At 52.6% G+C, this 27,989-nt stretch overlaps 2 protein-coding genes across 2 annotated transcripts; one reads left to right on the forward strand and one right to left on the reverse strand.

Annotated features, from left to right (window-relative positions):
* Positions 1–230: 230 nt before the first annotated feature.
* LOC104011228 (protein-arginine deiminase type-2) lies at positions 231–11,056 on the reverse strand. The gene is made up of 16 exons (XM_009463447.1): positions 10,965–11,056; positions 9,298–9,484; positions 9,148–9,217; positions 8,913–8,974; positions 8,712–8,829; positions 7,974–8,099; positions 7,000–7,178; positions 6,703–6,806; positions 6,441–6,552; positions 6,255–6,362; positions 3,826–3,977; positions 3,408–3,552; positions 2,224–2,317; positions 1,312–1,397; positions 1,009–1,137; positions 231–464 (listed from the first exon to the last, which is right to left on the reverse strand). Exons 1-16 carry the CDS (start codon positions 11,054–11,056, stop codon positions 231–233), a joined length of 1,998 nt encoding a protein of 665 aa, XP_009461722.1.
* LOC104011185 (protein-arginine deiminase type-1) lies at positions 10,548–27,953 on the forward strand. Its single transcript, XM_087755168.1, has 17 exons — positions 10,548–10,713; positions 13,880–14,057; positions 19,481–19,655; positions 20,127–20,196; positions 21,525–21,586; positions 22,312–22,429; positions 22,531–22,656; positions 23,284–23,459; positions 23,546–23,649; positions 23,974–24,097; positions 24,742–24,849; positions 24,934–25,085; positions 26,223–26,367; positions 26,672–26,765; positions 26,861–26,940; positions 27,395–27,520; positions 27,635–27,953. The coding sequence occupies exons 3-17, from the start codon at positions 19,557–19,559 to the stop codon at positions 27,866–27,868; spliced, it is 1,818 nt and encodes a 605-aa protein (XP_087611294.1). The 5' UTR covers positions 10,548–10,713; positions 13,880–14,057; positions 19,481–19,556; the 3' UTR covers positions 27,869–27,953.
* The last annotated feature ends 36 nt before the right edge of the window (positions 27,954–27,989 follow it).

The raw sequence follows: 27,989 nt of genomic DNA on the forward strand, positions 1-27,989 counted from the left end.
GCCTGCCCCAGCACTGGGCAGGGCAAAATGGTGGGCGCCGACTGCCAAAATGGCATCCCCCCCACCTCACCCTCCCTGAGGGCTTCCCTCCCTTTCTCTCACGATTATCGCCTCTTATTATTGAATTTCCCGCCTCATTCCTCACAGCAAATTCATTTATTAACTGAATGGCAAGCAACACACACCGAAAAAGCCGCCGGGGGCGAGGGCGGAGGGGGAAGGAGGTCTCGCTATGGCGTTACGTGCCACCATTTGAAGGCGAAGGGCTGCCGCTGGACGTTGGTGCCGCAGCGGACCTCCCCGAGGCTGCCGTGGTAGGAGGCCACGTCCTCGAGGAAGTGGCAGCGTAGGCCCAGCGGCTCCAGGAGGGAGCGGGTCCGTCGCTCCAGGCAGCATTCGCCGCCCACCACGGGGCCGAAGGGTTTGGGGATGCCCAGGTCCTTGGCCAGGACGATCATGGTGACCTGCGGGGTGACACAAAAGGAAGCCGGTAGCATCAGGACAGGCCTCTCCGATCGAGAACAGCCAAAGGAAAGCCGCCGGTCACCCTCCTCCAGCAGCATGACCCCAAAACGGGGCATCGACGCCACTTTTTGCAGCAGCCCTCCCCCAGGCCTCCAAATCCATCATCATTTTCCCTCTTTTTATCATTAAAATGCACCCCACGCCTTGCAATTTCACCACTTTGAAAAGTTTTCACCTTAAAACTACATCGTTTAACCCAACCACAAGCAACACGAAGCCACGAGGTTGTGGTAGACCCGGGCTTATCCGAGCCTGGCTGGAGATACTTTCTTTTTCTGGGCAGTTGTAAATATTGTGCTTTTTTGGGACAACTCTGGGGACTCATCCTGGCTGAATATTGTTGTAGATGTCCCTGCCAATTGCAGGGGGGGTGGACTAGGCGGCCTTTAAAGGTCCTTACGATGCCAAAGCATTCTATGATTCTATGATTCTATGAATAAGCTGGTTTTTGGGGAGGACCCGAGGAACAGGGACCCCCCTCACCATGTTGGGGAAGTACGGCACGGCTTTGCCCTGCTTGTCGAGCTTGAAGAGAGCCGGCAGGTCGATGATGTCCTCCTCCATCAACCCCAGCTCCTTCTTGAGGATGTCCCTGTTCCAGTCGATGCAGCACTGGAAAGGATGGAGAAGAAGAGGTTGAGGCGGGGGACACAAGTGGGCACGGTCCCCAAAACCATCTCACACAAGAGGAGAGCCAAAATGCAACACCTCCCCTTAAGGGTTTGCACCACCCTGGGGTGGTTATTGCAAGAAATATGGATGATTACCAGAAATATCGGTTCTTACCTGGACATACTGGTTCTGCTGCACCAGGATGTCGTTGGAAAGGACCTTGTTGATGGTGACCCGTTTTGTGTCTGTCCCCGAGTATCCTGCAAGTGCAAACTCCTGTCAAAATGAAGCGGCACTGGTAGGAGCCCGGCTTAAAACAGGGCACAGAGATGGGAAAAAAAATCCAAATCCCGATTCCCTGAGCTTGGGATTAAGACTGCTGGGAGTCCCAGTTCTTAGTTTATTGGGAAACTGGGTGGGAGGAAAACCTCTGCCCATTGGAAAGAGTATTGGAAAGGTCCTATCATCCACCCTCCCGCCCACAGGAGTCGTTAGCTCCTAAATTTCTCCACTCAGCTCCATAAAACCAAAGCTACCACCTCCACCCCTTGATCTGGGATGGCCGGGTCCTGGGCAGGTGGCAGTGACCCAGAGGGACCCGTGGAGGTACAGAGATCTTCCCCCAACCCCATCACGGATGGATGACGCTCAAAACCACAATTAAAGGGTGCCCAAACTGGCAGCGAAAACATCGTTGCTGCAGGGAGGGAAGGGCAAGCGAGAAAAAATGGTGCTAATTTGGGGTGACACGAGCGCCCTGTGGCTGTCCCCACTCCGTGCTGGAGCTCTGCTGGCATTTACAGAGATGCTCCATCCCACCAAACAAGCATCCCCTCCATGCAGAGGGCTTTATCCATCCCGTCCCACTTGCTTTCCCAAAATAGGGCTTGAGGAGGCTGAGTATGGTGGGCAGGCATCCCGCTTGCCAGCCGTGAAGGGCAGCCGGGTGGGAAAAGGTCCCCACGTCCCGCCGATACCCGCACGTCGGTCAGGCGCTGCCGCCCTCGGGCCGGCTGCTCTGCGGGGCGGCTCCGGCTGTCTCAGCCGACATCAAAGCTTGGCTGAAGCTGCCCGCTGTCCCCTTGCCTTTGAACATGGTGGCTTCGCCCTGGCCCTCCTTCTGCTTCTCCCGAAAGAGCTTGTAGCACGCCGCGGGGCTGGCCATCAGCATCCGAAATTGCTGCAACAAGACGGGAGGGAGAGCGGTCACCGAAAGTGGCTTATCTGAAGCCTTGGGGGACCTCTGGGGCTTATTTTTTGCAAGGAACCTGAGCTTAAACTCTTAAAATTAGGCATTTTTGCTGTTATTTAGTGCCCTTCTGGTGCCGAGGGGATATATCTGAATGAGGTGCGGTGGTTTACGCTGTTAGCAAATACCCACCAAACCGCCCCCGAGGGGTTAAACTGCTGCTGGGACAGGGAGAAAAACTGCAGCCTGGCTGCAGCTGGGTCCAATCCTGCCCACCCCAGGTGGGGTACATAAACCCCCGGGAGGGTATTTGCTGGAGGTTTGGGTGAGCTGAGATGGTGAGTGAGGAGTGTGGCTGCTGCCTGGGTTGGGGTTTTTTTGTTTGGTTGGTTTTGGGGCTGGTATTGTAATGTGGGAGGGAGGGTGGAGCAAGTGAATAGTGATGCTCTGACTTCCTCAGAAGCCAAAAATCACTGTTAAGCTATAATCCCAGGGGATCTGTGAATTTGTAGGGTCTGAGCCCTGTGCGTGTCCTGGCTTGCTTCCCACCAGCAGGAATGGTTTTGTTGGTGGAGTGTGGGAGGCTGCTTGCTGCAGTCTTGATGGCTTCTCTTATGGGGGCTTAGCACAGCCCTGGGGAGGGTGAAAGCACTGCATGGAGGGGTTGGGAGGTGTGCGTGTGCATAAATGCTCCTTTTCTGAGCCATCCAGGTCAAGGTGTGCTTTCTCTGGGGGGGAAAAGTCTTATGTCAGAAGCAGTAACAACCAGGATAGAGGAAAGAGCTAGCTTCTGAAACATCTGGGAGATGCTGAGCCCTGCCTAGCCCATGTGAATATTGAGGTTTAAATTTCTTGGACTACCTTTGCAAGCATCTTTTTTCTCTTCTATCTGTCTTGATTATTAGCTAAGAAAGTCCCTTCTTGTATTCAGAGCCCTCATTTTGGGGACAGGGGTGAAAACCCAAGCAAATGCTGGCTGGGACTGTCAACGAAATGAGCTTTGAGGTTTTCCCTAGAGGTGCCCTGATGGGATGAGTATCTCAGAAGAGAAACCACGGAGCGGCTTGGGGTTTTGGGGTACCTTTGTGTCAGAGGTAGGCACAAAAGTGACGAACTCGTTGACGTGGCCCACGGACAGCCAGTCGGAGTAGAGCTCCACAGGAGCCTGCACTTGCTGGGCGTAGAGGAAATCCCGCACCATTCTGGTCATTCTCCTCCCTGCAGATCTGGGGGCAAAATACCCCCGAGAGAGGGAATAAGGGGAATAAATATTTATGCAGTAATATGTACATACACATAAATCGCTATCAAGGTGGAGGAAAGAAAGGAGGGTGCAAATGTGGAGGCAGAGACTGGGTGCACCCCCTCCATAGGGTACCAGATTTGCAGCTGGCCAGGGAATGGCTAATTAAGGCCCTTAATGTGATTTTTTTTTGGGTGATATTTAGGGGCAATCGTGGCTCCTTTGCTCCCAAATATGTGGGTTTCCCATCTCTTACGTGGGGAAGCTGCTGCCGATGAGGATCCTCCCCAGGGGATACTCCTTCCCTGCTGCGGTCACAGGCGGGCTGACCTCCAGGTTGCCGAAGGAGTCAAGACTGGCAATGGATTCAAAGAGGGGCTCTCTGGTCACGTAGCCAAAGTCGGGGCCCTGGGGAAAGAAAAATCACTGTGGGCTTTGCCCGGAGTCCCCCCTGCCTCCGTGCCTTTGCTTTTATCCCTCCTGCTGGGCTCAGACCTGCTCCAGTGGGTAAAAATATTAAGAGTGGAGCCTGGACCATGGATGGGGAGAGGCTGCAGGAAAGGCAAGAGGATAAAGGTCTCTGGGTCACCTGGGCTCAGTAATAGATGGCAAGTGCCAGGGCAGAGCTGGAGCATTGAGCCGGGGAGAGATCGCCTCTGCTATCCCGCAGCCAATGTTTAAGTGTCAGCATTAGGCTAATTAAGTGCTGGGGTAGCCCCGAAGCTGAGTTTCTGGATGGCTCTTGTCTAGCGAGATGAACTTCAGCCCCTGAGGGTAAATCCGCCCCAGGCATAAGAGCCACCCGAAGGGCTGTGCTTCACTTAAATCCTATTTAAGTCTTGATTTTCAGGACTTAATATATCTGGGATTTAAGGCGTTGTGCATGCGGGGGTAATTAACTCGTGGTTGTGATGTGCTAGGGTCAAATGCCAGAGGGAGAGATTGCAATGTTAAAAACAGGGCAAAAATGGCAGCAGTGGGACAAAAATCCTGCCTTGAACCTGTCCTTGCTCTCTGGTTCAAGTCAACATGGGCTTGGAGCTCACGACAGCCCCTGGGACAAGATCAGCTATCTGTTGGGTTTGCATTAAATCCTAATCACTTATTAGTGTTGGGTTTCCTTAGGGGTAAACCAAATACCCAGGTCAGTAAAAATGAGCAGGGACACCTGAGGGTGCATAGTTATGATCTAGAAGTTGCTTTTTTTTTTTTTTAAATTGAGGATGTTTGGAGAAGCAGGGAGCTGCTGCTGCCTTTCCCTGAGGCTCCTCGTGCATTTTTGGGGTGCGTATCTGGAGGATGGCTGGGGGGGTCAGATCCTTTCCCTGGGTGCTACGGGAGGGACTGAGCGTGAAACACCTGCTCTCAGCTTATTTCAGTTTAATAAACCACGGAGCCGGTAGGTTTCAACTGTCAAGGCGCTGGTTTGCGGGTCACATCCAAGTCCTATCAGTTCCAGATTGATCTTGAGGGGCTAATTCCCTCTCGTCTCCTTTTTCCCTGGTGTGGGGTCCCAGGGGCTTAGGGCTTGGCCGGGGCTAGAGGAGGACCTGTGCGTGTTGCATTTGGCTAAATATTCCGAGGTGGAAAATGAGATTGGAAAAATAGGAGTGGGGATTAGGGGAGGCTTCAAAGCAGAAATTGGAGTATGTGTTAGCAGCTCCAAAGGCTGAAATTGCTTCTCTAAATATGAAGCAAAGCAATTCCTAAAGAGGGCAGATAGGAGCGGTTGCCCGGCTTATTTGCGAAGGGGCGGATCAGTGTGCTATTCCCATCCTGCCTGATGAGTCCGGGACTGCATGTACTCATTTCAAGCATGAGAAACGATGTATTTCAATGCTTTTGAAAGCGCTTAACATTCCCCAAAGTGACGTGCAGCACAAAAAAGTGAGCAGTCCTCTTCTCCCATTACTGTCGGAGAGAAGACCAGGGCTGAGGCTGCTGCCAGGGGCTGGCTGGGTGTTTGGGCTGAGATTTGGTGGCTGCTTGGGGATGTCCTGCCCTTTCTGCGTGGCGATACCTCAAAGGGATCATTCAGTCCATCTTCTTCCCATGCTTGTCTTTGCTGGGCTCTCCCAAAATGCCCTGGCCAGGGTTGCTGCTCGCCCAGGCAGCTTTGCATGCCCTGCCTGCGGCTGGCCCTTTGCCGTGGCCAAGGAGCCCCACAGGGATGTTTTTGGAAGCTGGCTGCATCTTGCTCGCTTCTGAGCAAGTGAAGTGACCCCTCTCACACTTTCCTTTCCTCTCCTGAGCTGCTGCGTATTCACAGGTGCAGAGGAGGAAAGGAAAAACCAGCCCATTGCTTGGATATTCAAGGTGAAGAAATCCACTCCTGTCCCAGAGCTTGCAGGAGTCCTTTGTTCCCAGAGGCATGAGGTCCTCCTTGCCCCTCTCATCCAGCACCTTCTGGATAAAAGGTTTTCCAGATGGCTGGGATGTGGATTAGGCTCTGATCCTTGCTTTGAGGGGGGGTGAGGCTGTTGGTGTCCTCCCAGCTGGAGGTGGACAGGGTAGTATCTCTGTGCAGTTGCATGCAGAGGTGTTAAACTCTCATTTTTCAGGCAATTCATTGTAGAGCCCCCAAGGAGCCAAGCACAAGCAGAGTTTTAGGAGTGGTGAAATAGGCTAAGCATAAAAACCTGCAAGCTGCTCCTCAGGCAAAGCAAGTGACTGTCCTGTTCTTACCAGCAGCTCCTTGATGGGGAATTGCTCCAGCCCTCCATCTCGAGGGGAGTCCACCACCACCGGGAAGCTTTTGTGGGGAGCATGGGTGTAGCCAAACTCAATCTCATCCTAAAGAAGGGAGGAAAACCCATGTGGGGCACATCAGCAGGGAGGGAAAGCTTTGCCCCCTCTCCAGTGCCCATCTACCTGCATCCAGCGGTCCCCACGGTTGATGTAGCCGAAGCAAACCTTCAGCTCACAGCCGGCCTTGTTCACCAGGTTTTTTATCTCCTTGACGAAGAGGTAGTTGTCCTTCATGCTGGGAAAGCGGACGGCAGGAGGGAAGGGGATGAAGGGCTGCTGGAGGATGGATATCCCCTGCAGGCAGCTGCCTTTCCCTCTGCCCATCACCTCCCCAGCCTTTCTTGATGTTGATTTGGCTGGGAAGGCATCATCCCTTGGCCTTTACCTGCAGACAAAGACGTTCACTGGTGCCAGAGTGTTGGGGGTCATGATCCATGGTGCTACCCTGAACACTACTGTGTCGGTGAAGATCGGTGTATGGGGGATACCCTGGAGGAGGCAAGCAGAAATTGGGGACTCTCCACACCCTGTTTACCACTATTCCCCCCCAAATACCCTACCCTTGTGGTCATTTTTGGGGTAAATTCATGGGGACCGCTCTCCCTTCAATCCCCATCCCCTTCTGCATGCCCCTCAGGCTGTTGCATCTCCCATCTGCACCCCTTCCCTGGAGCCCCCAGACCTCAGCCAGGGTCTCCAGGAGGCTGACATGGATGGAGACCAGCCCGGGGAAGGTGTCATCAGGAAAGCGGAGCCCTTCGACGAAGAAGTCGAGCTCAGCAGCCCCACCAGTGTACTGCACAGTGTGGTACAGCTTCCTCCGGCCAAGCACGTGGACGTAGCGCTGCCCAAAGAAGGGGTCTGCAAGAAGAGAAAGGGGAAGGTGGGCAATTTCCAAAGCTTCAGTGGTGGTTTCCAACCCATTTTGCTCGTGTGCAAGGAAATCCCCCAATCCCTCTGCGCTGGAGCTTCTCCGCCTCTGTGGGTAGAAACAACTTCATCTGACAGAATTACCTTAAAACAGGAGCTAAGGGGCTTGCAGTTTTGCGGTCATGCACGAGAAGGGTGGGGAAAAATGTCCCAGCCTTTCCTTGGATGGAACAGTCATTGAGAAGACGTTTTCATGGGGTTTCTGCCCTTGCAGCCTCCTCTGACCTCCCACCAGCAGGTCATGACAATGCCACCAGCCCTCCTGCCAACAGGCTGCCTCTGCACGGAGGCATGAGACCAAGCTACGTAATGGCACCTTTCTGGGCTGGATGAGGACTTTTGGTCCCAGGGAATAAATCACTGCGCCCACAACAAGGAATGAGGAGGGGAAAATGTGTTGTAGAGCACAGATAAAGCATCTGGGTGTCAGGACACATGGCTTTTTATTTTGCTACTCCTTTGCTGGATGACCTTGGATAAATGGCTTTATGGCCCTGTGCCTCTGCTTGTTTATCTCCAAAGCTTTCCAATTGATTGAGAAGAGAGAATATTCAATGCCAGAAAAATTTGGAGAAGGGATGCTGAGGACATGATTTGCTTCAGAAGTGCCATTTGAAGAGCATGGAGAGGACAAGGTCAGAGATAGAAAGAAAAGAGCTTGCATGGATCTCAAAAGCACCACAAATGAGGAGGAAGGGGCAGAAGAGGAGGTGAGGAAGGACTTACTCTGCACATAAAAGACCCCAACTTTGTCGGCATCGGAGAAGGGAATATAGAGGACGATTTCGTACCCCCGGGGAAGGCTCTGTGGCCCTTCGGTCCTCAACACCATCCGAGACATGTCCAGCAAATCTGCGGTGCAAACCAAAACAAATTGGGTGATGGGTGCTTGTGCCATGCAGCTCTGGCTGGCTTGCCTGCTCCCTCCTGGAGTTTGCATCTCCCATGTCAACAAATCTGCTCTTCCCTTGCTACCAGCCTTGGCAAGCTGGAAAAACAACCTGCAGTCCTGCTAGCAAAGCTTGTGGCTTGTGCTTTGAAACAAATGCCCTTTTTTTCCCCCCGCCACAGCCCTGGCACAGCTGGTCCCTGGCCTCAAAAAGCTGATGGGCACTAGCTCCGTGTGGTTTTAGTTTTCCAGGAACAGGCGGGTGTATTCCTGGCTGCTGGCCGCATGCCTTGCCCAGAGCTCCTTTCACCCGTGCAAAGCATCCCTGGGCCAAGCTCTGCTGTCAGTGGCACCTCTGCTATTTTTCTGGCTGTGCTTCATGCCCCTGATTGACCGTAATTAGTTTGCATGGCATTAAAAAAAAAAATTCCCATGTGGGAAGCTTACTCAGCAGCTTAGTGGAGAGCAGCTCATGGGCAGCTGGTTCCCAAGCAAAATTTCCTCTCCAAAAAGGTTAAAGAGGGGGAATAATGGAGCATTTTTTACTTTATATGATTTTTGTGAAGCTGCGTTACCTTCTTTGCTGAATACCCTTTCGTCGTCGCAGTCTGATGCCGGAGTGAAGGGGCTCTCCTTGTCACAGCTGACGAGCAGGATGGCCCCGTGTCCCTCAGGACCCCAGGTCCAGCTTGCCTAAAACACCCCGCTGGGGCTTAGCGAGCTCAGGCTCTTGCAAGCCCGTGGACTTTCTTCACAGTGGAAGAGGCCGAATATACCTTGTTGGGGTTGTTCTTCTCCACGACGCCATCCCGATCCGCGTCGACGTCCAGAGAGATCCCTGGATGGGCAGACCCCACTGTCATCCCAGGCTACAGCAAGGTTGGGTGGGTGCAAAAGCCCCCCAGATCCAGCGAACCCGGGTCTGTCTCTGCCCCCACATCAAAACGCCCCACTTGAAGGGACCAAAGGGGTGAAGAGGGATTGCTGCGTTGCAGAAGCCTTCGTACTCACCGATGCCGGTGAGGAAGACCCCAGCTTGGTTGATGGGCTGCCCTCCCTCTGCGTAAAAGCTGACGGTTACCTGCAAACCCCCAAATCCCTTGTTGGGGAAGGATGCTCTCCCTCCATGGGGGTCCCACACCCCAGCACCCCGCTTCTTACCTTGTTATCGTTGACCTCGGTGCTGGCCCGGCTCATGCTAAACCTCAGGACTGTCCCCTCATCCAGTGGCCACCGTGTCCCGCTGCTGGGGGCTGGCCCGACCTCTGCTTGGCCCCGGCATGCCACCTCCACGCTCACCCCCTCTGTGTGCTTCACACCAAAGGAGACCGCCCCGGCCGGGGCCGCCCTGCCAGAAATACGCTGCATTTTTAGAGGTTTGCACCAAAAACACCTGGTTCTCACTGCAATTAATTTCATTGCCCAAAACGCAGCCAAGACTGGGCACGCTGGCGTCTCCGCGCTCACCGCCGGCACCTTTCTGCCCTTTCCTCCCTGCCTGGGAATGCTTTAAGTGTCTTTTTTCTTTTTTAGGGCAGAACACGCTATTTTAACAAAATGAGGCTGTTTTGTAGCCATTGGTGCAGATTAGGATCTATAATAATCACAGCCAAAGCAGTCAGCGCCACTGGAACCCAACTTGGGTTTGCACTTCAATGGAGAAATCCATGTTTATTTTCCAGCTGAGGCAAACCCAGTATTTAACAGCTCCTTGTAATGGCGTGGCAACTCAGCTGAGAGACTTTACCATGGGAAACTCTAATTTTCAGGGTGATTTTATCCAACCCCGAAGCAGCTGGTGCTGCACTGCTCCCAGTCTGATGTGCCCTTGCTCTTCTCCAGCTGCTTTGTGCGTCCCCTTCCCCTCTCCTGGCTCCTTGTCCCTAGTTTCCCCATCTTTCCAGGGTTGTTATTTTTGAGATGCTTGCAGCTCCCAAGGTGCAGGCTCCCTTTGAGCGTGCATGCTCTCGACACCTGAGAGCTTGCACTGTATCACTGTTACAGCATCATTTATTGGATTTCTGGATGCTGGCAGCCCCGCCAAACCCGCACTGGGGCGGGGGGAGAGGAAATCTGAGCGCTTGTTTGCTGCTGCCCAGGCGTTTCTTAAATTGGTATATTATATTTAATTACGCATGGAAAAACTGGTTTGGTTTCCTTGTTTCTGGGTTTTGGGAATCCCAACGGGAGGAGATTTGACCCGGAGAGATGCCAGATGAGTTGTAACTGTGCTGCTTGGCTTGAATATTGAGGGTGAGATTTGCAAAAGCAGCAAAGACCAGAATTAACCATGAAATGAGCTTTTAAACCTTTTCCTTTGGAGGAATAATGATCTTGCAGTGCAGCGTTAGGTTGGTTTCAGGGGTGCAGGGCTGGTGTTGTGGGAACTCGCATGCTTTCCCAGGACACTGCTTGGTCACTAGATGCTGTTTTCCTTCCCTCTCCCCGCTGCATCCCCTCCTTTGCAGTCCATCCCCATGGCTTCTGCTCATCCCTCTGCTCTCCAGCAGCTTTCCGAGATGACGCTAGATCTGTTGACCGCAAATGGACCAAACGAATCGCCGTTGCAGACCCGGGGTAAATACCATATCATGTACACATGGGTGCTCAAAGCTTTCCTGGGACTTGTGCAGATTTGCAAAGCCCAGAGAGGATTTTGCCCACAAATTGCATTAAATCACAGCATGAGGGCTGTGGTTTTTGGGGGAGAAAACGGAAAACTGAGGAGGGGGGATTTGCAGAAGGAGAAACAGGGGGGTAAAGGCGAGGAGAAAGGTGGATGTGTGGAAACGGAGGGAGCGATGGGAGTGTTGGGGTGTCAGACTCACCCGTAGACGTCGGCGGAGATGTGGGTGCCCAGCAGGCACAGGGCCTCGATGCGGTTCCCGTGCTGCAGCCGGAGCGTGCGGTCCCCCGGCATCTCCCTGCACAGCAGCCCCGATGCCCTGACGATGGGCACGCGCACCCTTCCCCACCCGCGCTGGGTGGCACTGAACCCCCCGCAGCACCCAGCTGCTTCTCCTTCCTCTCCAGCACACCGCCCTCCTCCTCCTCGACTGGCCCCCGGAGCAAATCAATCCTCTTTTGGAGCTTGCAAAGTTTGGGATGACAAATTTGCAGCCCCCACCCCAGTCCAAAGGGAAGGGGCAGTTGGATTGGACCCTCTAAAGCTCCATGAAAATGATCTCCGCGGGGAGGGCAGGGATGGAGAGGGAGGGCGGCTGGCCCGAAGCCCGGCCGGCTCCCAGCCCTATGCAAGGAGCTCCCCCAGCTGTCCCCAACTCCCTGTCCCTCCAGCATCGCCCCGACCCCAAATGGGGACGGGCAGCGCTTTGGCTTTTGGCTGCCGTTTGCATCTGTGGGGTATCCGCTCTTTTTTGCTCTCTAGGGAAAAGCTCTGGCTGCTCTTGGGAGGAAGAAATACGATTTCCCAGCCCTTAGGCTAGAGCAGGACACTCCTTTTCCTTTTTTTTTCTCTGCTTATTTTCGAAGAGAAGTTGGGGAGCGAGTTGCCAACGAGGGGAAATCGGAGGTGGTTTTGTACGGCGAACGCGTCGCTTGCCGCACCGCAGCGGAGCGCGTCAGGAGTAATTGCTGCCCACGCAGGCGTTTGCATTATTTATTAACATCAAGCTAAATATTCATTTTAAAAACCAAACTTCTGCCCCAGATTTTGGAAGCCACAAGCAATTAGTGAGGAGCAGAAACGCTCAGGTTGATGTTCCCTGTTTATATCCCTTTTGGGCTTTTCTTTTTTAGTGCTCTCTTCCCTCCGTGGCTGGGGTGTAGGAAATAAGCTCAAATCTAGTTTCCCATCTGAAGTAGATCCTGGTTTGTTTGGGTTTTTTTTTTGCCATCACCTGAGCAAACGTGAGCGAGGACTTTGTGTTGCTGAGCAAACGCTTGGGAACACACACAACACAAAAAAAAGGCAGTTCTGCTGCTTTTCTGCACACGCAAAGATGAGATTTGTGGCAACGGGGAGATTTTATTAAAGGCCGTAGATGTTCTTCCCGAGGAATATAGGAAAATATAAACCACTTTGCTCCCAGACTGTGCCTTTCGTAGAGCATCGTGATCAGGGCGGCACCGCTGCTGTGCAAAACGTGCCAGGGGTCTGGGTTAAAGGACCCCTGGTTTAGACACCCCGACCTGGGAGCTGACCTGCTGGCAGCTGGAAAATGCTCCTTCTGTGAGAAGCATTTATCTGTTTAACCCTTGTCTATTTAAGCCACCAGTAGTAAGAACCACTGGTGAAAGAGGAACCAGAAAGAGAAATAATTTAAAAAGAGAAGAAAAAAAAAAAAAGAAACCCAAACCGCATCATGTCTGCACAAGCGGGCTCTGTTCTCCGGCACTGTACAGGACTTCTTTGCCCTCTTTTTACCCCAAAGCAGAGCCAGCAGCTGGCATCGTGTGGCCTGGGGTGGCCTCACCTCCCTTCGCTCTCCTGGGAACCGCGGGCTGGGGAAATAGAGGTGTAAACCTGTCCGTTTGGAAGAAAATGAGCAAAAACCAGCTTCCCTTTTACCATTTTTCACTTCCCAGTTCCTGTGCCCGAGCATTTAGTACTTCAGTTATCAGTAAGGAAAACACATGCTATTTAAATCCCCCTTTTCTTCCAAAAAACCCCAAAAAACCAAGACCAACCCCAACGCCAAATCTCTCCTGTCTTAGAGAAAGACCCCAAGGTCACCACATCCCTTGTGATTTTTAAAATCAGCCAGAGCGTTTCTAGCTGGTCACAGGGTTTGTTTTGTACATCTATATATAAATATAAATGTATTTATATCCCCTATGGTCCAGCTGGTGTGGTGGTGCTGGTATGGATAAAAGCCCCTGGCACTTGCCAGGCAGAAGGAAACCTGTGGACCCTTAGGAGCAAGTGTTACCCGCTAGCAAATATGGGATTGAAACCCTGGTGGCTCTGGGGATTTTTGGGTGGCCTTGGTTTTTTTTGGGTGGCCCTGGCTGCCCAAGGGGCTGGCAGAGCCCATTTCCCCACCACTGCACAGGTCCCTGTCTTTGAGGGGTTGCTGTGGAAGGAGGATGGGGTCTTTGCAAGCTTTCTGGGGTTTTTGGAAACTGGGTCTGGTGTATGCAAGCCTTCTGGGGTCTCTCAAAGCTTCTCAGAGTCTTTGCAAGACTTCTGGCGTCTCTGCAAACTTCCTGGAGGCTTTGCAAACCTTTGGGCTTCTTTGCAAGCCATGCAGGGTCTTTGTAAGTTTTCCGAGTTCTTTGCAAGCCTTAGGAGTCTTTCAAAGCTTCTTGGGGCCTTTGCAAGCCTCTGGAGGTCTTCATGGAGCCGCTGCAGCTATGCTGGCAGTGAGAAAAATACTAAATCCTTCTCGCAGAGGCCTTGGCAAAGCACCCAGCTGTTGCAATGTCTCATTTGGGGAGGAAGGAGAGGGGCAATCATGCTGCGGAGAGGTGGCTGGGGACAAGCGTGAGGACCTGCCTGTCCCCATCGCAGCGAAAGCCTGGGCGACTCCCCCCCCCGTGAGCTGCTAAATAAACCTCGGTTTATGCTGCAAGAATGGGATTTTTCAGGAAGCAGAAGTGCTATTTGTGATGCAGGTTCTGATCTGCGCTATCAGGTGGAAGATCAGGCACGGTAAACCATCACAGGACGTATATATTGATATATATATATACACACACATGTGGATGTCTGGAGGCTCGTGGTTTCGTGGCTATAGACAATCTGGTCAGAGGAGTTCTCTGTGTTGTTTTTTAAAATCAGATCTGCCAGATTAGGAGCTGCTCTGCATAAACTTCCCCGCCACTGATGGATCTCTGCCTGCCCTAATTTCGAGGACCTGGGAACAGATCCAGCGCTGGAGCTTGCAAACAACCCCGGCGAGCCGAGGGTTTTCACGTGCGCATTGCCCAGCGTCTCTTCCCTGAGGACGACCAAGCCGGTGAGCACAAGGGGGTTTTAAGCTCCGTGGGTGCTTGGTGAGGGGTTTTGGGCTGGTTTTGCGGCTCTCTTCCTGCAGGCACGTGCCTTATTGCAAAGAGTAGGAGGGAAATGTTCCCCCCACGGAGTCTTTTCAAGTTGACCTTTCGCGTTTAGGAGGTGCAAACAGGTGCCCGTCCCAATCGGGCCACGAGGCGCTGCCCGTTCCTGCCCGCGCTGGCTTTATTTTGGAAGAGGCAGGCAGCTTCGAGGAGGTGAAACCAAGCCACCGGCAAGGATGAAGGAGCTTGGGCAAAGCTGAGCCCACCCGTGGCTTTATTGCTCTGCCTGGGGGAGGCATCCAGCACGCCCCAGCAAGGGAGATATTTATAGGGCAGTAAATCTAATGCAAAGCTGGGGGAGAATGTGGGCAGAGTGAGCGTGGGGTGCGTGCATGGCTCCAGCCCTGGGGGAAAAAGCAGTTTTATGGGGTGCTTTGCTCTTGGATTGGCAGGAATGAAGTCTCCCAGCAGGCAGATGCCTTTATTTTGGGGAGAAGAAAGGATGGAGAGGGATTTTTGGTGCCTTCTCACCCAGGAGAAGGTGGTTGCAAAGCCAGCTCTGACGAGTGCTGGCCACGGATGTTTTACCAGGATGGGGACTGACCTCTCTTGGGTTTTACTGGCTTTAAAAGCATCTTTTACTGGTCCAAACCAGCCTCTGACCCTTCTTCCCTGGCTTCCAAGCGGGATGAGGAAGGCAGGTCCCCAGGAGGAGCCTTGCTGCCTGCCTGGGATGCTCCTGCTGTGCTGTTACAGCTGCGCACCTAAACAAAATAAACTCTCGTGCAAACCCGAGCGGGACTTGATAACTGGTTTGATGCCTTGCCCTATTGCAAGTAATTAGGCTGACATGGCTCTTAAAAGTTCTTGCCTGCAATTACGCACGCACAGTAACAGACAAGATGTAATTCTCAGTTTAGGGAGATTATCAAACTTTCTTTGACGGAGTGGCGGTGCAGGATGGATGAGAAGAAACGACCCAAGGGAGTCTGGGTGATTAGTGAGGTTCTTGGGGGAGCACTGGGGGGTCGGGTCTCGCTCCATCATGGCTAGAAACAGGCTGAAATTGGTGAAAAAGATGAAGTGAGCCCCAAAACACAAGGCTGGCCAAGCTCACTCAATTTGGTGGAGAGGCGGGATCCCATCCGTTGTGTACCAGGGATCTTAATAGCAACTTCTCAGGACAAGGTGTTATTAGGAAGAAACACTCAGCTCTGAATGGGCCAGATGACTTAAAATTGTCATTCTCCCTGTGCATGGGCATGTCGGTGCTAATAGCAGGTGGAGGAGGAAGAAGAGGTGAGTGTAGGTACCACCCAATGAAGACGAGGTGCTTTGGGCTTGAGCGAGCATCCGCAGTGACCGTGGCGGCTCAAAATGTGCCGTGACTAAACTTGCCGAAAAAAACCCCAAACCCAAAATGAAGATGAGTTTTCGGCACCATGTCTCCATCCTTTCTGGATAGGCGTGATCCTGGGTGGGTTTGGAGAAGCATGTGCTCTCAAACCCTCTGCTGAAGCCCTCACATTTGCTGGGAGCTGAAAACCACCATCCTCCACCTCCCTCCAGATTACAGACTATACCAGCTTGACCCCGTGGGGATTAAGGTGTGTTCCTTGTCCGGCACAGGGCTCAAACCAGCCAAGCAGGATGCGATGCTAAAATCACAGCAGGCGGCAAACTCAGCACCGTGCCCAGTCCAAACCAGCGTGACCAGCAGCCACGAGTGGGAAATCCAACTTGCGGCTCTCTTTGGTAGAGATGCAGCTGTGGCCAGACTCTTCCTTGGAGGATGCAATGAGCTCCTTGTCCTCTATGCCAGCTCTGCTTCGCCCTAGCTCGAAGGGTTTTAGGGGTGCTTGAAGGCTTGCGCTCCCCCGGGAGGGCTTGAGAACCAACATAATTCACAAGTTATGAACATCAGGAGTTTGGCTCCTGCTGGGTTTCAGGGAACAGGGTTTTATCTAAAATCTCAAGCAAGGCAAGGTCCTGGAGAGCCTGGAAATGCCACTGGCATTCCCCACTTGAGCATCCTAGCCGCCCCGGCAGGCTCCCACGATCTTATTTAAGCCGTGCTCGTGTACGAGACACGGTGCTGTTTTTTTTTTTTTCTGCTGCAATTAAAGTCAGAAGAAGCCCTTTAATGTAGACTGGCTGGGAGATGTTTAAAGCAGCTGGTTTGATCTTGCAGGGGAAGGTGCGTGCACGTTGCTGCTCCTCTGGCTGAGGACGTGCAGCTCGGTGCAGTGGTAGGGACTGCTCCTTCTAGCTCTGCTGAGCTTGCTTTGACCTTTTTGGCTTGCAGGGGGTCCTGCCGCTCACAAAACTGGGTTTCTCCTGCCTCCAGCCCTCTCCTGCTCATTGCATTGCTAACGTGACCGCATCGCCCCATGTGCCCCTTGCTACGGGGATGAACCTTGGGGCAATGGGGCTGTCGGTGCGCTCTCCGTCCCCGTGCTGCCTTTTTCCTCCTGCCCAGCTTCAGCGGGATTAATCTCACCCGGTTTCCTTCTTCGCAAGCAGGCGAAGCCTCCTGGGATGGCCCGGAGAGAGATAGCTATCTCCGGTAGACGACATCTTCCAGTGATGGGAATGTTTCCCGTGGGAGCTTTGCTGCGTGCCCGAAAAACCCCAATTCCCCTGAAACGCAAGGTCCAAGCAAAACACCGAGAACTTTTAATTTCCACTGAAAGCCTCTTGTTGTTTTGTTGTTGTTTGTTTTTTTTTCCCCTTCCCTGCCTGCCAATTAACCAGTTTTCCCTGCACCCGTTTCTGCCCGTCGTGCTTCTCGGGAGTTCTTATGATGGGAAAGACCGACCTGAACAAACATTTCCTTTTGTTAGGCTTTATTCGGGCATTGCCCTAATGGGGTAGCCGAGGCCGTGAGTCACCTGTGGAGAGGCTAGATGGAAAATTTGGGTCGTTTTAAAGAAAATGCTTTATTTTAATGATACCGTGTATTGTAATAAGCCTAAACAACCACGTTGCACAACAGGAGGAATTGAAATGTTTAATACATTAAGCTTTGGAGTCCTTATATGGGGCTATACGGGTATAAAAAGTTGAGAATGAGCCCCGAAAGAGCTCGCTGCTGAGCATCTCGGGACAGGGCTGGGTGTCACCCACCCTGTTCTGCCCTGTGTCCCCTCCCCGGAGCCACCTGTCCCCCCCAGGGGCTGCCTTATCGCCTCCATCTCCCCGCACGGGGCGGCAGCTTGCTGGGTGGTGGAGGTGGAGACGTCAGGGTCCCCTGGCTAAACCCCGTCATCGAGGGAAGGAGGAGTTAAATTCCCCTGCCTTTTAATCCAGTTGTGCTGGTTTACCTACAAAGCCAGGCAGCAGGTTCCTTCGCATGCGGCTGCCGTCCCTGGCACATCATGCCCCACCGTCACGTCGTGCAGATGTCCACCAGCCACGCCAGCTACGGCGTCTGCGTGTTGGGTACCGAGGTCTTCCTTGATACGCGTCGGTAAGGCTTTGGGATTGGGGTATCCCCATCGTTTTCCATAGGGCTGATGGGTTAGGGGGGAGCCCAACAGCGGTTTTGCTCTTCGTTTGAAGGAGAAATGGGTGCTAGGGGGAAAATCAGAGCTCATTTTGAGCCCACATCATGAGTTCATCCAAGGATTTGGCAAGCTTTTTTGGTGCACAGGGGACGCATCTCGCTGGGTCTCTTCTAGGTGACGATGTCCCACAGGGAGCTGCGCCCAAAGGAGGGACGTCGGCTCTGGCAAACGTGAGGCGTCGAAGCGTAGCCGAGCCATGACGATTTGCAGGCAAAGCCCATGCACACCCCAGCTAAGCGGGATCTATTTCTGGCTGTGAAAACATTAGGCAAGAGCAATTCAAGACGAGCAACTTGGCCGGAGCTAAAATGGGGGAAAGAATAAAATATGTGGCTCAGGCAGAAAAAAATCCACCAGCAGGTTTGCACGGGCGATTTCACAAAAAAAAGATTTTTCCAGCATTAAATAGGGAGGTTGCTTTATTGGCCAGATATGAGGCTACATTTACCCTGCTGTTACATTGTCATTATTTAATAAATCACATTTATAATGATAGAGGCTACAGGACAAGCCAGTCGGCATTGCATCCGGGGCAATTATTGGGGTTGTGTGTTGGAGCCAGGCCAGGGCATGCTGTCGTCCCCTCGAAGGGCTTTGAATTGAGCTTTAGCTGCACTAAAAAGGTATTATTTTTCCTCTCAGCTGGAAAGGAATATATAAAACCTATTATTTGCAATTTTTTTTTCCTGGATTTGGACTCAAGGCAAGCTCAGTCCCATTTAAACATGGAACGCAAGCCCCAACATGGGCTGATTTGGCTCCTCAGTAGCAAATATGAGCTTTGGTCCAAAAAAGCAGACAGCGGATGCTCTTTCAACTAAAAAAATGGGATCGTTTTGTTGCCGGAGAGCACTGGCCAGGGGGAACTCGGTGATGGATGCGTCAAGCTTTGACTGTGGTTTGGTCTGTTTGGGGGCAGAAAATGGAGCACGGTGGGAATCCAGTGGTGATGCTGAGGTGTGAGGGCTGTAAAATCAGGGCAAATAGACCCAAATTTGAGAAGTCACAGCGTGCAGGAGCATGCAGGTGGATTTATGACATTGCACGTTGTTAAACATGAGGGGTGACAAGCGAGATGATGCTTTAATCTCCCCTTACAAGCTGCTGCAGGCACCAGGGATGCCATGCCAAGAGCAACACCAGGAATAAATATCTTCTCTGTTTTTTTGTTTTTTGGGTTTTTTTGTTGTTGTTGTTGTTGTTGTTCTCACTGTTAAAATTTACCACCCTGTCCCTTTTTGCGTGCGGGGAGGCTGGCTCCCAACGGCAGACAGGTCGGAGCACTCGTGCTCCTGGGATGGAGGTGCTGGGGCTGTAATGAGCATGTAGGCAGCACTTCAAAGGTGAGGGATGTCATGCAGGTGGGGTGCGAGTTCTCCACACTGGGATTCAGGCTCTGCTCCAGTTTGGGGATCTCTTGGGTCAGGACATGGTCCCACGATAACCATCTCCCAGGATGGCTGACATTAAAAATTGTCCTGGCTCTTTGTTGAAGTTTTGTTGCAGGATCCTGAAATTTTGGGGGTTTTCTTGCTGTTGTGGAGGGAGGTTGGATGCCCAAACTTCAGTGACTTGCAATCTAGGCTTAACCACGGACTGACGTGCCGAAGCTCCAGTGGGAGCTCTGCTTGCTCAACACCACCACAGAGATAACACATATAAAATTCAAACGATGCATTTCATCACTCAGAGATGGTTTCTGAGTCCTTTCCACCCAGTTAAGACTGGATTATAATTCCAGGTTCAAGTATTTTGCTCCACAGAGGAGAACAGGAGGGACAACTTGGTCTATAACCCAAAGCTGCTCTCTGTTTCAGATCTACCCCCAAAGGTGCCACGTCATTCGATGTCCATGCCACCTCCGCAGTTACAGTCCACATTGTCCACAGCCCCATGACAAAACCCATGATTAACTCCAGATGGCCCCTGGATCCCGACATAGAGGTTGTAGTGACCATTGGTGTCACCAGCAGGACCATCAATGACAATAAGGTTAGTTGCTTTTTATGCACTGAAACTCAAGAAATAAGTCAAATTTTCTGAGAAAGAAGGGAGGATTATGGGCAGGCTTGAGCATTTCTAGGTAGTGCTGACATCAAGCTTATTTCTACAGAGAAAACTCAAACTTAAAAAGAATTGTGTCATTATCATGTACGAAAAATGAAACTAAGAACAAAGAGATCACATTTTGTGCCTTAAATAGAAGACAGCGGTGACTGCAAAAGTCGGTGTCAGAAACTCCATGCCAGGCAGCAAAAATACTCCAACCTTGGCTTTTTCCATGCTCGTTTTTGCGCTGAAGCAGGCAGAAATGGAGCTGAACTATGAGTAATGGAGAATGGCATGGATGAACCCTCCAAGAGCTTGTTGTATAGTGTTGGTTGGTCAACCAAATGAGTGGAAAGACCTACTCAGCATGACAGGACATGGGGCTTGGGTCATCATCTGGTGATGTCTTCACAGGTTAAGATTTCATACTATGGACGGGAAGGCAATGAGCTTTCAGTGGCTTGGTTGTACCTCACCTGCGTAGGTAGGTATTACGACAACGCTTGTTCAAACCCGGCCAGCCCTTTCTGATGCCAAGATCTAGTTGGGTTCATGGGACAGGAGTTAAGTGGGGGGCGCGGGCTGCCCATCTGCAATGCGCAATGAAGGTTTGGGTGTTGACTGATACTGACAAGCAAGAGGGAAATAATTAAAATGTTATTATGCTGCCTTATATGGTGCAAAAAAGACACAGGCTGGGCCGTGTCCCCACCCAACGCACACATCGAGCATCCTTCTCTGCTTGCCAAGACCATTGCGTTGGCGGAAGAGGATCCAAAGGAGACCGTCTCACCCAACTTTGCCTGGCGTCCCCCTCCTCGACCTCCATTGCAGCTAGTGGAGAGGAATAGGCACCAAAATGTAGTTGTCTGACCTATTTTAGAAGTTTAGGATGAGATGAATCATTCCCTTGAAATGCCTATTTTCCTCTGCTGACTACAAAGGGAGTCTAGACAACCAGTCTGGATGCAGAGCCTTCCACTTGGATGGATTAATTACCCTAAATTTGGGATTTTCTAAAGTGTTCACATGACAGTCAGTCCTGTGTCCTTAAGTCATGCATATGCCTCCCAAAATTGCACCTGAAGAGGCTGATGGTTTCCCACTGATGGGTTCTGCTGGAGCCATCTGGGGCCACTGCTGTCTGCAGGGCTTTTGCCTTACAAATGCTCTTCGCTTACTTAGATTTAGAGCTTCGTTTCCAGCTTCTCCATGTCCTCCTCTCTGCATCAAGGAGAAGGACAATCTCTGCTTCAGTGCCTATGTTTTCAGCACGCCATATATCCGATTCGGAGGAGTTTCTGTATTAAGATAGGCTTAATACAGATTTAGGTAGGGTTTAGATGAGGATGCTGGTAAACCTCTGCTTTATTGCAGCAGAGGCAGAGATCCGGAGGCCAAGAAGAGCTCTGTAAGGGAAAGTCCTTCTCAAACGTTGCATCAAGCCTCCTAATTATTTAGGTGTCCACTCACCCATGGTGAAAACACTTTCATGCCTCCACCATGTTTCGTCTTCATGAAAAATGCTACAGTCAATATGAAATTGGTGAAAACACAAAATATGCCCTACGTCCCTGCTGGGGGAATCAAGATGGGAGAAGGTAGCTGGAGACTGAAGGGGGAAAGCCATGAAAAAGCCATCGGGTTGGCTTTTCTATCGGCATTTTGTTGGAGACGTTGGGTCTGGAGCTGCTTTGGGGCATGAAGGTGGGGTTGGTGTTGGATGACTCCTGGCTAGTGCCGAGGATGAGCCCAAATGCCACCTAGAGCTCATTCCCCTGCCAGTGGCTTCCTTCTCTCTTGATGTTTCAGATGTATCCCTGGACGTGGACTTGAGCCGTAATGGCAGAGTGAAGAGCAAAGGGAAGGACAAGGTAATGAGAAGCTTTGCTGTAGGCAACGTACGGAGGGTCAACGCAGGGTGTATCTCTTTGCAGTCTCTTCCCCGGAAATCACCAGGAGGGAGAGGGACTTGGGTGGTGTTGCTGGTGTCTGAATTAGGGCAAACAACCCGGCAAATTCTCAACCTACTAATTGAGGAGGAAAAGACTTTATTTTCTTATTCCGTGCCAAAATCTCCTACCTCTTCAGTCCAGCCCCGAGGATCACATAGGAGAAAACACTCTGCTTTTTTTTTTTCCTTTTCTTTTTTTTCCCCCCTTTTTGGACTTGAAACATGCCACTATGAGTCAGCTGCAAGTTTAGCAAACAGCAAGAGATTTACCCCTTTGGCAACAAATCTGCATATGCCCAAGCACTTACACCTGGGTAATTAGCTGCAGCCCAATTGGCAGTGCAAATCGTACATCGAGATGAGATGCATTTCTAGAAACAGTGTAGTGTTGTCCAGATGAGGCCTGACGGATACTCTGTGGCTTGTTAGAAGATAAGATCTGTTTGAAATAGTCTTTGCTGGCCCTGCTAGAAGCTGAGGTTAGGAAATCTAGTGGCTTAAAAGCCTTGCTGCTGTCTCCCCACCAGCCTTGACTGCATGTTGTGGGATGTCCTCCGAGCGTGGCTGTGGGGTTTTCCCCGGTCTGTGAGGAGGCTGGGATGGGGGAAATCTCACTCCCATCCCCTTTGGGTGCTTCTCCTCCAGGCCAAGTGGACGTGGGGTCCCAATGGGCAAGGCGCCGTGCTGCTAGTCAACTGCGACCGGGACAGCCCCGGTGCGGGGGGGATGGACAGCGGTCAGGTGGACATACGGACCACTGCAGGTAGGGTGTCATTCACAGCGTCTCACCAGGGTGTTTCCCACTTGCAACACCTCCATCTCCTCTCTCCACGTCCCCTTTCTCCATCTTTTTCCCCCCTGTAGACCTTCAGGACATGTCTGTCATGCTGCTGCGGACTCAGGGTCCCAGCGCTATCTTTGCTGAGTACCAGGTGGTCCTGCATGTCCCCGAGTCGGACGCGGATAAAGTGCGGGTTTTCCATGCTATTCGTGAGTATTTCTTCCTTCCTTCTCAGATATCCGTGCATGACCCCAGGGTGGGCGAACCCTAATTTTTTTGTTCACCGTGGCTAAGGGCTGGGCACTTCCGATTGCTGGAAACACTCATTTATCCCCAGAGCTCCTCTGCTGTTGTAAAAGATGGGTTTATATGGAAAAAATCAAGGGAAAAAGGACAAAAAAAGGCTTTTCTCAGCGGGGTTGCTGAAACTTTGACGTTCCCATGGGGTGGATAACCCCCATGTGGCTCCCGGCACCTTTTTGGCGCGGGTGATGACCCAACCACCAAAGCAGCCCATCTCGTCGGGCAGCACGTTTTGCCTTTGAACACCCCGGCAGCTGTATCCCCAGCAGCTCCCCGCTGAAAATCAGGTCAGGGAACCCAAGCATATCATTAGATTCTTAACTCGAGCCACGCACCTTGAAAGGGTTGGACCTGAGGGTATAGAGTCCTCTTTGTACGAGGAAGATCAAGTGTGTTTCCCCAGAGAAGAGGAGGCACACCGGTTCCTCTGCAAACCACGCTGGCATCAGCCACCTCCTTGCTGGTGCCTCCTTCCAGCGTGGTGGACAGGTTGGTCACCCCGTCTTGGGTTGGGTATTTCGGTGTTTCTCCAGGGAGTGACTCACACCCCCGCTACAAACCCGTGTTGGGACCGGACAAGCTCTCCTACGTGCTGGACCATGTCGGCAGTGGAGAAAACACCTTCTACGTTGAAGGACTGGCTTTCCCCGACGTGGGCTTCTCTGGCTTGGTTTCCTTCAGTGCCAGCTTGCTAGAGGTCCCCCATAAGGTACGTGGGGTTTGCCTCATCTCCTGCAAAGTCCCCCAATGGTGGGGTTTTCAACTGCCACTCCCCGGCATTTTTGCCCCTCGCAGAATTCGCCTGGCACCCCGATTTTCACGGATACAGTGGTTTTCCGTGTGGCACCCTGGATAATGACGCCCAACACCCAGCAGCCTATGGAGGTTTTTGTCTGCAGGTAGGAGAGACGTCAACCCATCGCTCTCCTGCCTTGGGGGACCCTCCAAGGAGGAGCTTTTGACCGTTCCTTGCTACGTATCAGCTATAGGGTGAGCCAGGCTTTATGCATGCTATACTGGAGACAATATTTGGGCAGGGAGCCCGCTGGCACTGCTGTATTCATTGCAACCCCAAGGAGAAAGGCTGGAGGCCCCTCTCCAGGGTCTAACCTCATGCAGGACTATTACCCAGATTTAGGAACGAGGAATGGGCTGCATGGTCGGGGTTGGGGGGCTTCTTGTGATTCCCCCCTTGCAGCATTTGCTCCTTCCTCTCCCTCCAGCATCCAGTGGGGCTCAGACTCCAACGAAGTCTTTCTGGAAGGGCTCCAGCTCCTGCTGAAGAAAGCCAACTGCAAGCTGACCATCTGCTCGGAGGTGGAAACCCGCAGTGACCGCTGGATCCAGGTTATCAGTCGATGCTTGTAATATGCGGCTCTCCTGGTCCCTTACAAGGCTCCTGGGGCACGTAGGGTGTCACCCCTGTTGCTGGCACCCCTGGGAGGGATCAGCTGCGTTGCTCAGGGAAGCACCTAGATGCGAAGAGGTGAACCAGGCAACTGTGAACTAAAGCACGGGGAAATGCTGCTGCTGGTGGTGGCAACCAGCACAGACAGGGATGTTGTCCAGGGACCCAGCGGGGATGTTGTAAGAAGGACCCTATTGCAAGAGGGACCCCACGGGACATTGCAAGAGGGTCCCCATTGCAAGAAGGACCCCCACAGTGCATCTCCAGGAGGACACGGTGTATGCCAGCTGGATGTGCCATGCGCTTCCTGCAGCATGCCCCAGCCCTGCTGTCCCTGCCCCGCTTTCCTGTCCGTTGTGGCCGCGTGTTCCTTCCCTGGGGGTGACCCGTGCCGTGGTGCCGGGTGGGGTGTCACCCCCCGGGAGAGCAAGGCACCTTGCTTCCGTTGGGGTTAAGGGCGACAGCCGGGCTCTGCCAGGTTTGCCCCATTTCCTGCTCCACCCTCACCACACGCCTCACCGAGATAGCTATCACCCCGCCAGGAGCCTTCCTCCTCTTCCTCCTCCTCTTCTTCCCACAACAGGATGAGCTGGAGTTCGGCTACGTGGAAGCGCCGCACAAGACCTTCCCTGTCGTCTTCGACTCGCCCAGGAACAGAGGCTTGAAGGATTTTGCTTTTAAAAAGATCCTGGTGCGTCGTTGCATTGCCAGTCCCCTTTTCTCCCCCCAAAATCCCCCTCCTGGGGGCCCCCGTCACCGCTTCCCTCTTCCCCAGGGCCCCGATTTTGGCTACGTGACCCGCGAGCCCCCGGGGAAAAACATCTCCAGCCTCGACTCCTTCGGCAACCTGGATGTCAGCCCACCAGTGACGGTGCGAGGGAAGGAGTATCCCCTGGGCCGGATCCTGATCGGCAGCTCCCTGCCCTGGTGAGATGCTGCGGGGCTTGAACCCTCCCTCCGAGGATGCAGGGAAGCTCTGTAAACCCTTGCATGAGAAAGGGTTGCACTCTTCAGAGTGGCAATTTGGGGCCATTTCCCATCAAATCACAGATTTAATGTGCAAACCCCATCGTTATTCCTTCATCCCTGACAAAATCCTGCCACCGCTCTGATTTTTACCCCCTCCTTAACCACTGGTGCTTCTGCTCTGATCCTACAGTGCTGTAACCATCATCTGAGCTTATTCCCCACCCCCCCACACCCCCTATTAAAAGGAAAAGCAGGGGAATCCAGGAAAGGGTAAAAGCCTGAATAACTGGAAATTGTTTTGCTCTGGGCAGGCAGTGCTAGGCAGCCCTGCGGGAACAACAGCGCCCTGCAAAATCCTCCACAAAGGAGGTTATTTTCCTGGAAAAATAACAACGGGGACGAATCCGGATGGGGTTTGATCTGGGATAAAAAACGGGATGCTATGACCCCAGGCCCGCTGCAAGCTGGGGGGCTTGCTTTGGTTATGGCGGCGGGTAAACGGCATTTTCCCAGCCTCGCTGGGACCGTAATTATCCCTTATTACAAGAAGTTTAATTAATGTTTTCCCAGCCTGCTGCTGTCTGTCCAAGAAAACTTCACCCCCGTGTAAAGCGCTGCCTCAGGAGCGATTTGAGAGTCACGGGGATGGATGGGGGAAATTAAATCCAAAGGTGTCTGAGCAGAATGGGGGATGTAATGCACAGATGCCTATAGTATATACAGGCTATATATATATATTTATATATATATATATATATAAGTACAGATATATTAATATATAATATAGGTATAGACAATATATAATATAGAGATATTATTATATTGCATAAATATAGATATAGTAATATATAATATTTTTATATATTAATATATCATCTATTAATATACAATGCAGATTTATTAATATATAAAATATATATAATCTAGATATATATCGCTCAGACTATTTCCAGCCTCTTCCCCGTGTTTCCCATTAAAATGGGACGCGCAGATGCGTTTTCTCCCCTTGGCATGATGCTGGGGGGAAGGACGGAGGTAAATCTTGCGGAGGGGTGTGATGGCCGCCCGCTTTCTCCTCCTGCCTCTGCTCCCCAGGGCCTCCGGCCGACGGATGTCCAAGGCGGTCAGGGATTTTCTTTACGCCCAGAAAGTGCAGGCGCCGGTGGAGATTTACTCGGAGTGGCTGACCGTGGGCCACGTGGATGAATTCCTCACCTTCGTCCCCACTTACGATAGGAAGGTACCGATTCCTGGAGCCACCTCTGCTCCTGCACGGGGCGTCCTCTGCAAATGCAAAAAAAACGCCCTTTTTGCAATTGCTCGTCCTCCCCGCGGGTGCTGGGCGATGCGCCTTCTTTTGGGGTGGCTTCCTGGAAAACGGCGAGTCCCTGGGTGGCATCCCCTGCACCCTGCGATGCTGGCATCCCCTGCACCCTGCAACACCTGGGGCTGGGTTTGGGGTCAGCGTGGTGTCTCTCGGCAGGACGGTGGGATAAGATATCCCACCAACGGCAAAGCCTGAATCCCTGGGCTCTCTCCCGCAGGGTTTCCGGCTCCTCTTGGCCAGCCCCAATGCCTGCTACAAGCTCTTCAAGGAGAAGCAGATGCAGGGCCATGGTGAAGCCACACAGCTCATCGGTAAGGGAGCGGGCGAGGGCATCCCTGTGGCATCTTGGGGACCACCGGCATCCCTTACCGGTGTCCCTTACCGCTCTGCTCCGGTCCCCACGCAGGGCTGAAGGGCACTGAGAGGAGAAGCATTGATGAGATCCTGGCAGATGAGTCGCTGAAGAACGACAACAAGCACGTGCAGGTGGGTCTCTGCACCCGTGGATTTGGGTGGATTCGCCCTCCTCGCTTGTGCATCGCTGCCGGGTGATTTCTGGGTGCAGGGAGTATTTTTACACATCCTGGGGAAGAGCAAGAAACTGTGGCACGAGTCGCACTGAGCAGCGTGAAAGCAGCCGCGGAAGAAGAGCAGCCATGAAGGAGCCAGGCACCCATGAGGGAGCCAGGCACCCTTGGGTGCTGGGTCACCCCAGCCCATGGTCCCACTGGGAGATGACTGTAGAGGTGTCAAAACTGAAGGAAAGAAGTTGCTCGGGTTGGGGATGGGTTCAGGAGGTTGCTCAGAGGGATGGAATGGGATGCAACGGAGTGGGTGAGGATCTGGGCAGGATGCAACAGGGCACAGAGCGGTCCGTGCGTGGGATTTGGGGGGGCCAGGATGGCCTGGGGTGACAGTTCCAGCTCCCCCCTCTCTGCAGCGCTGCATTGACTGGAACCGCAACCTCCTGAAGCAGGAGCTGGGCCTGAGCGAGCAGGACATCATCGACATCCCCCAGCTCTTCATCCTGAAGGGCTCCCGCGCGGATGCCCTCTTCCCAGACATGGTGAGACCTCCGGCACCTCCTCCCCTTCCACCCCTCTTTTTTTTTTTTCTCCATCCACACCTGATGCAAACACACCTTTTGGGTGGAAAACACTGATTTTTGGTCCGGCCGCAGGTGAACATGCTGGTGCTGGGCAGGCACCTGGGCATCCCCAAGCCCTTCGGACCGCTGGTGGGTGGGCAGTGCTGCCTGGAGGAGCGGGTGCGGGCGCTACTGGAGCCCCTGGGCCTCACCTGCACCTTCATCGATGACTACTTCTCCTACCACGTCCTCTCTGGTGACGTCCACTGCGGCACCAACGTCCGCCGTAAGCCTTTTGCTTTCAAGTGGTGGCACATGGTGCCCTGAAGCACCCGGGGACAGGCTCGGGTCCCGCAACCGGAGGATGAAGGTGCATTTGGTGCATCAGAAGATGCATCAAAATAAAGGCTTTTGCCAATAAAGCTGCATTAATGCTGAGGGCGCAGCT

Source organism: Nipponia nippon, unplaced genomic scaffold, assembly GCF_047370975.1.
Source record: "Nipponia nippon isolate SJK-2023a ecotype South Korea unplaced genomic scaffold, ASM4737097v1 scaffold_19, whole genome shotgun sequence".
NCBI lineage: Eukaryota > Metazoa > Chordata > Aves > Pelecaniformes > Threskiornithidae > Nipponia > Nipponia nippon.

Excerpts from the sequence above, each read along its gene's own strand:
- LOC104011228 (XM_009463447.1), bottom strand. The coding sequence starts at position 11,056 with ATGCCGGGGGACCGCACGCTCCGGCTGCAGCACGGGAACCGCATCGAG. Across the intron at positions 6,807-6,999 it reads TCCTGGAGACCCTGGCTGAG|GGTATCCCCCATACACCGAT; the intron begins GTCTGGGGGCTC and ends TGCCTCCTCCAG. Across the intron at positions 6,363-6,440 it reads GTGGGGACCGCTGGATGCAG|GATGAGATTGAGTTTGGCTA; the intron begins GTAGATGGGCAC and ends TCCCTTCTTTAG.
- LOC104011185 (XM_087755168.1), top strand. The coding sequence starts at position 19,557 with ATGACAAAACCCATGATTAACTCCAGATGGCCCCTGGATCCCGACATA. Across the intron at positions 26,368-26,671 it reads TCCCCACTTACGATAGGAAG|GGTTTCCGGCTCCTCTTGGC; the intron begins GTACCGATTCCT and ends TCTCTCCCGCAG. Across the intron at positions 26,941-27,394 it reads ACGACAACAAGCACGTGCAG|CGCTGCATTGACTGGAACCG; the intron begins GTGGGTCTCTGC and ends CCCTCTCTGCAG.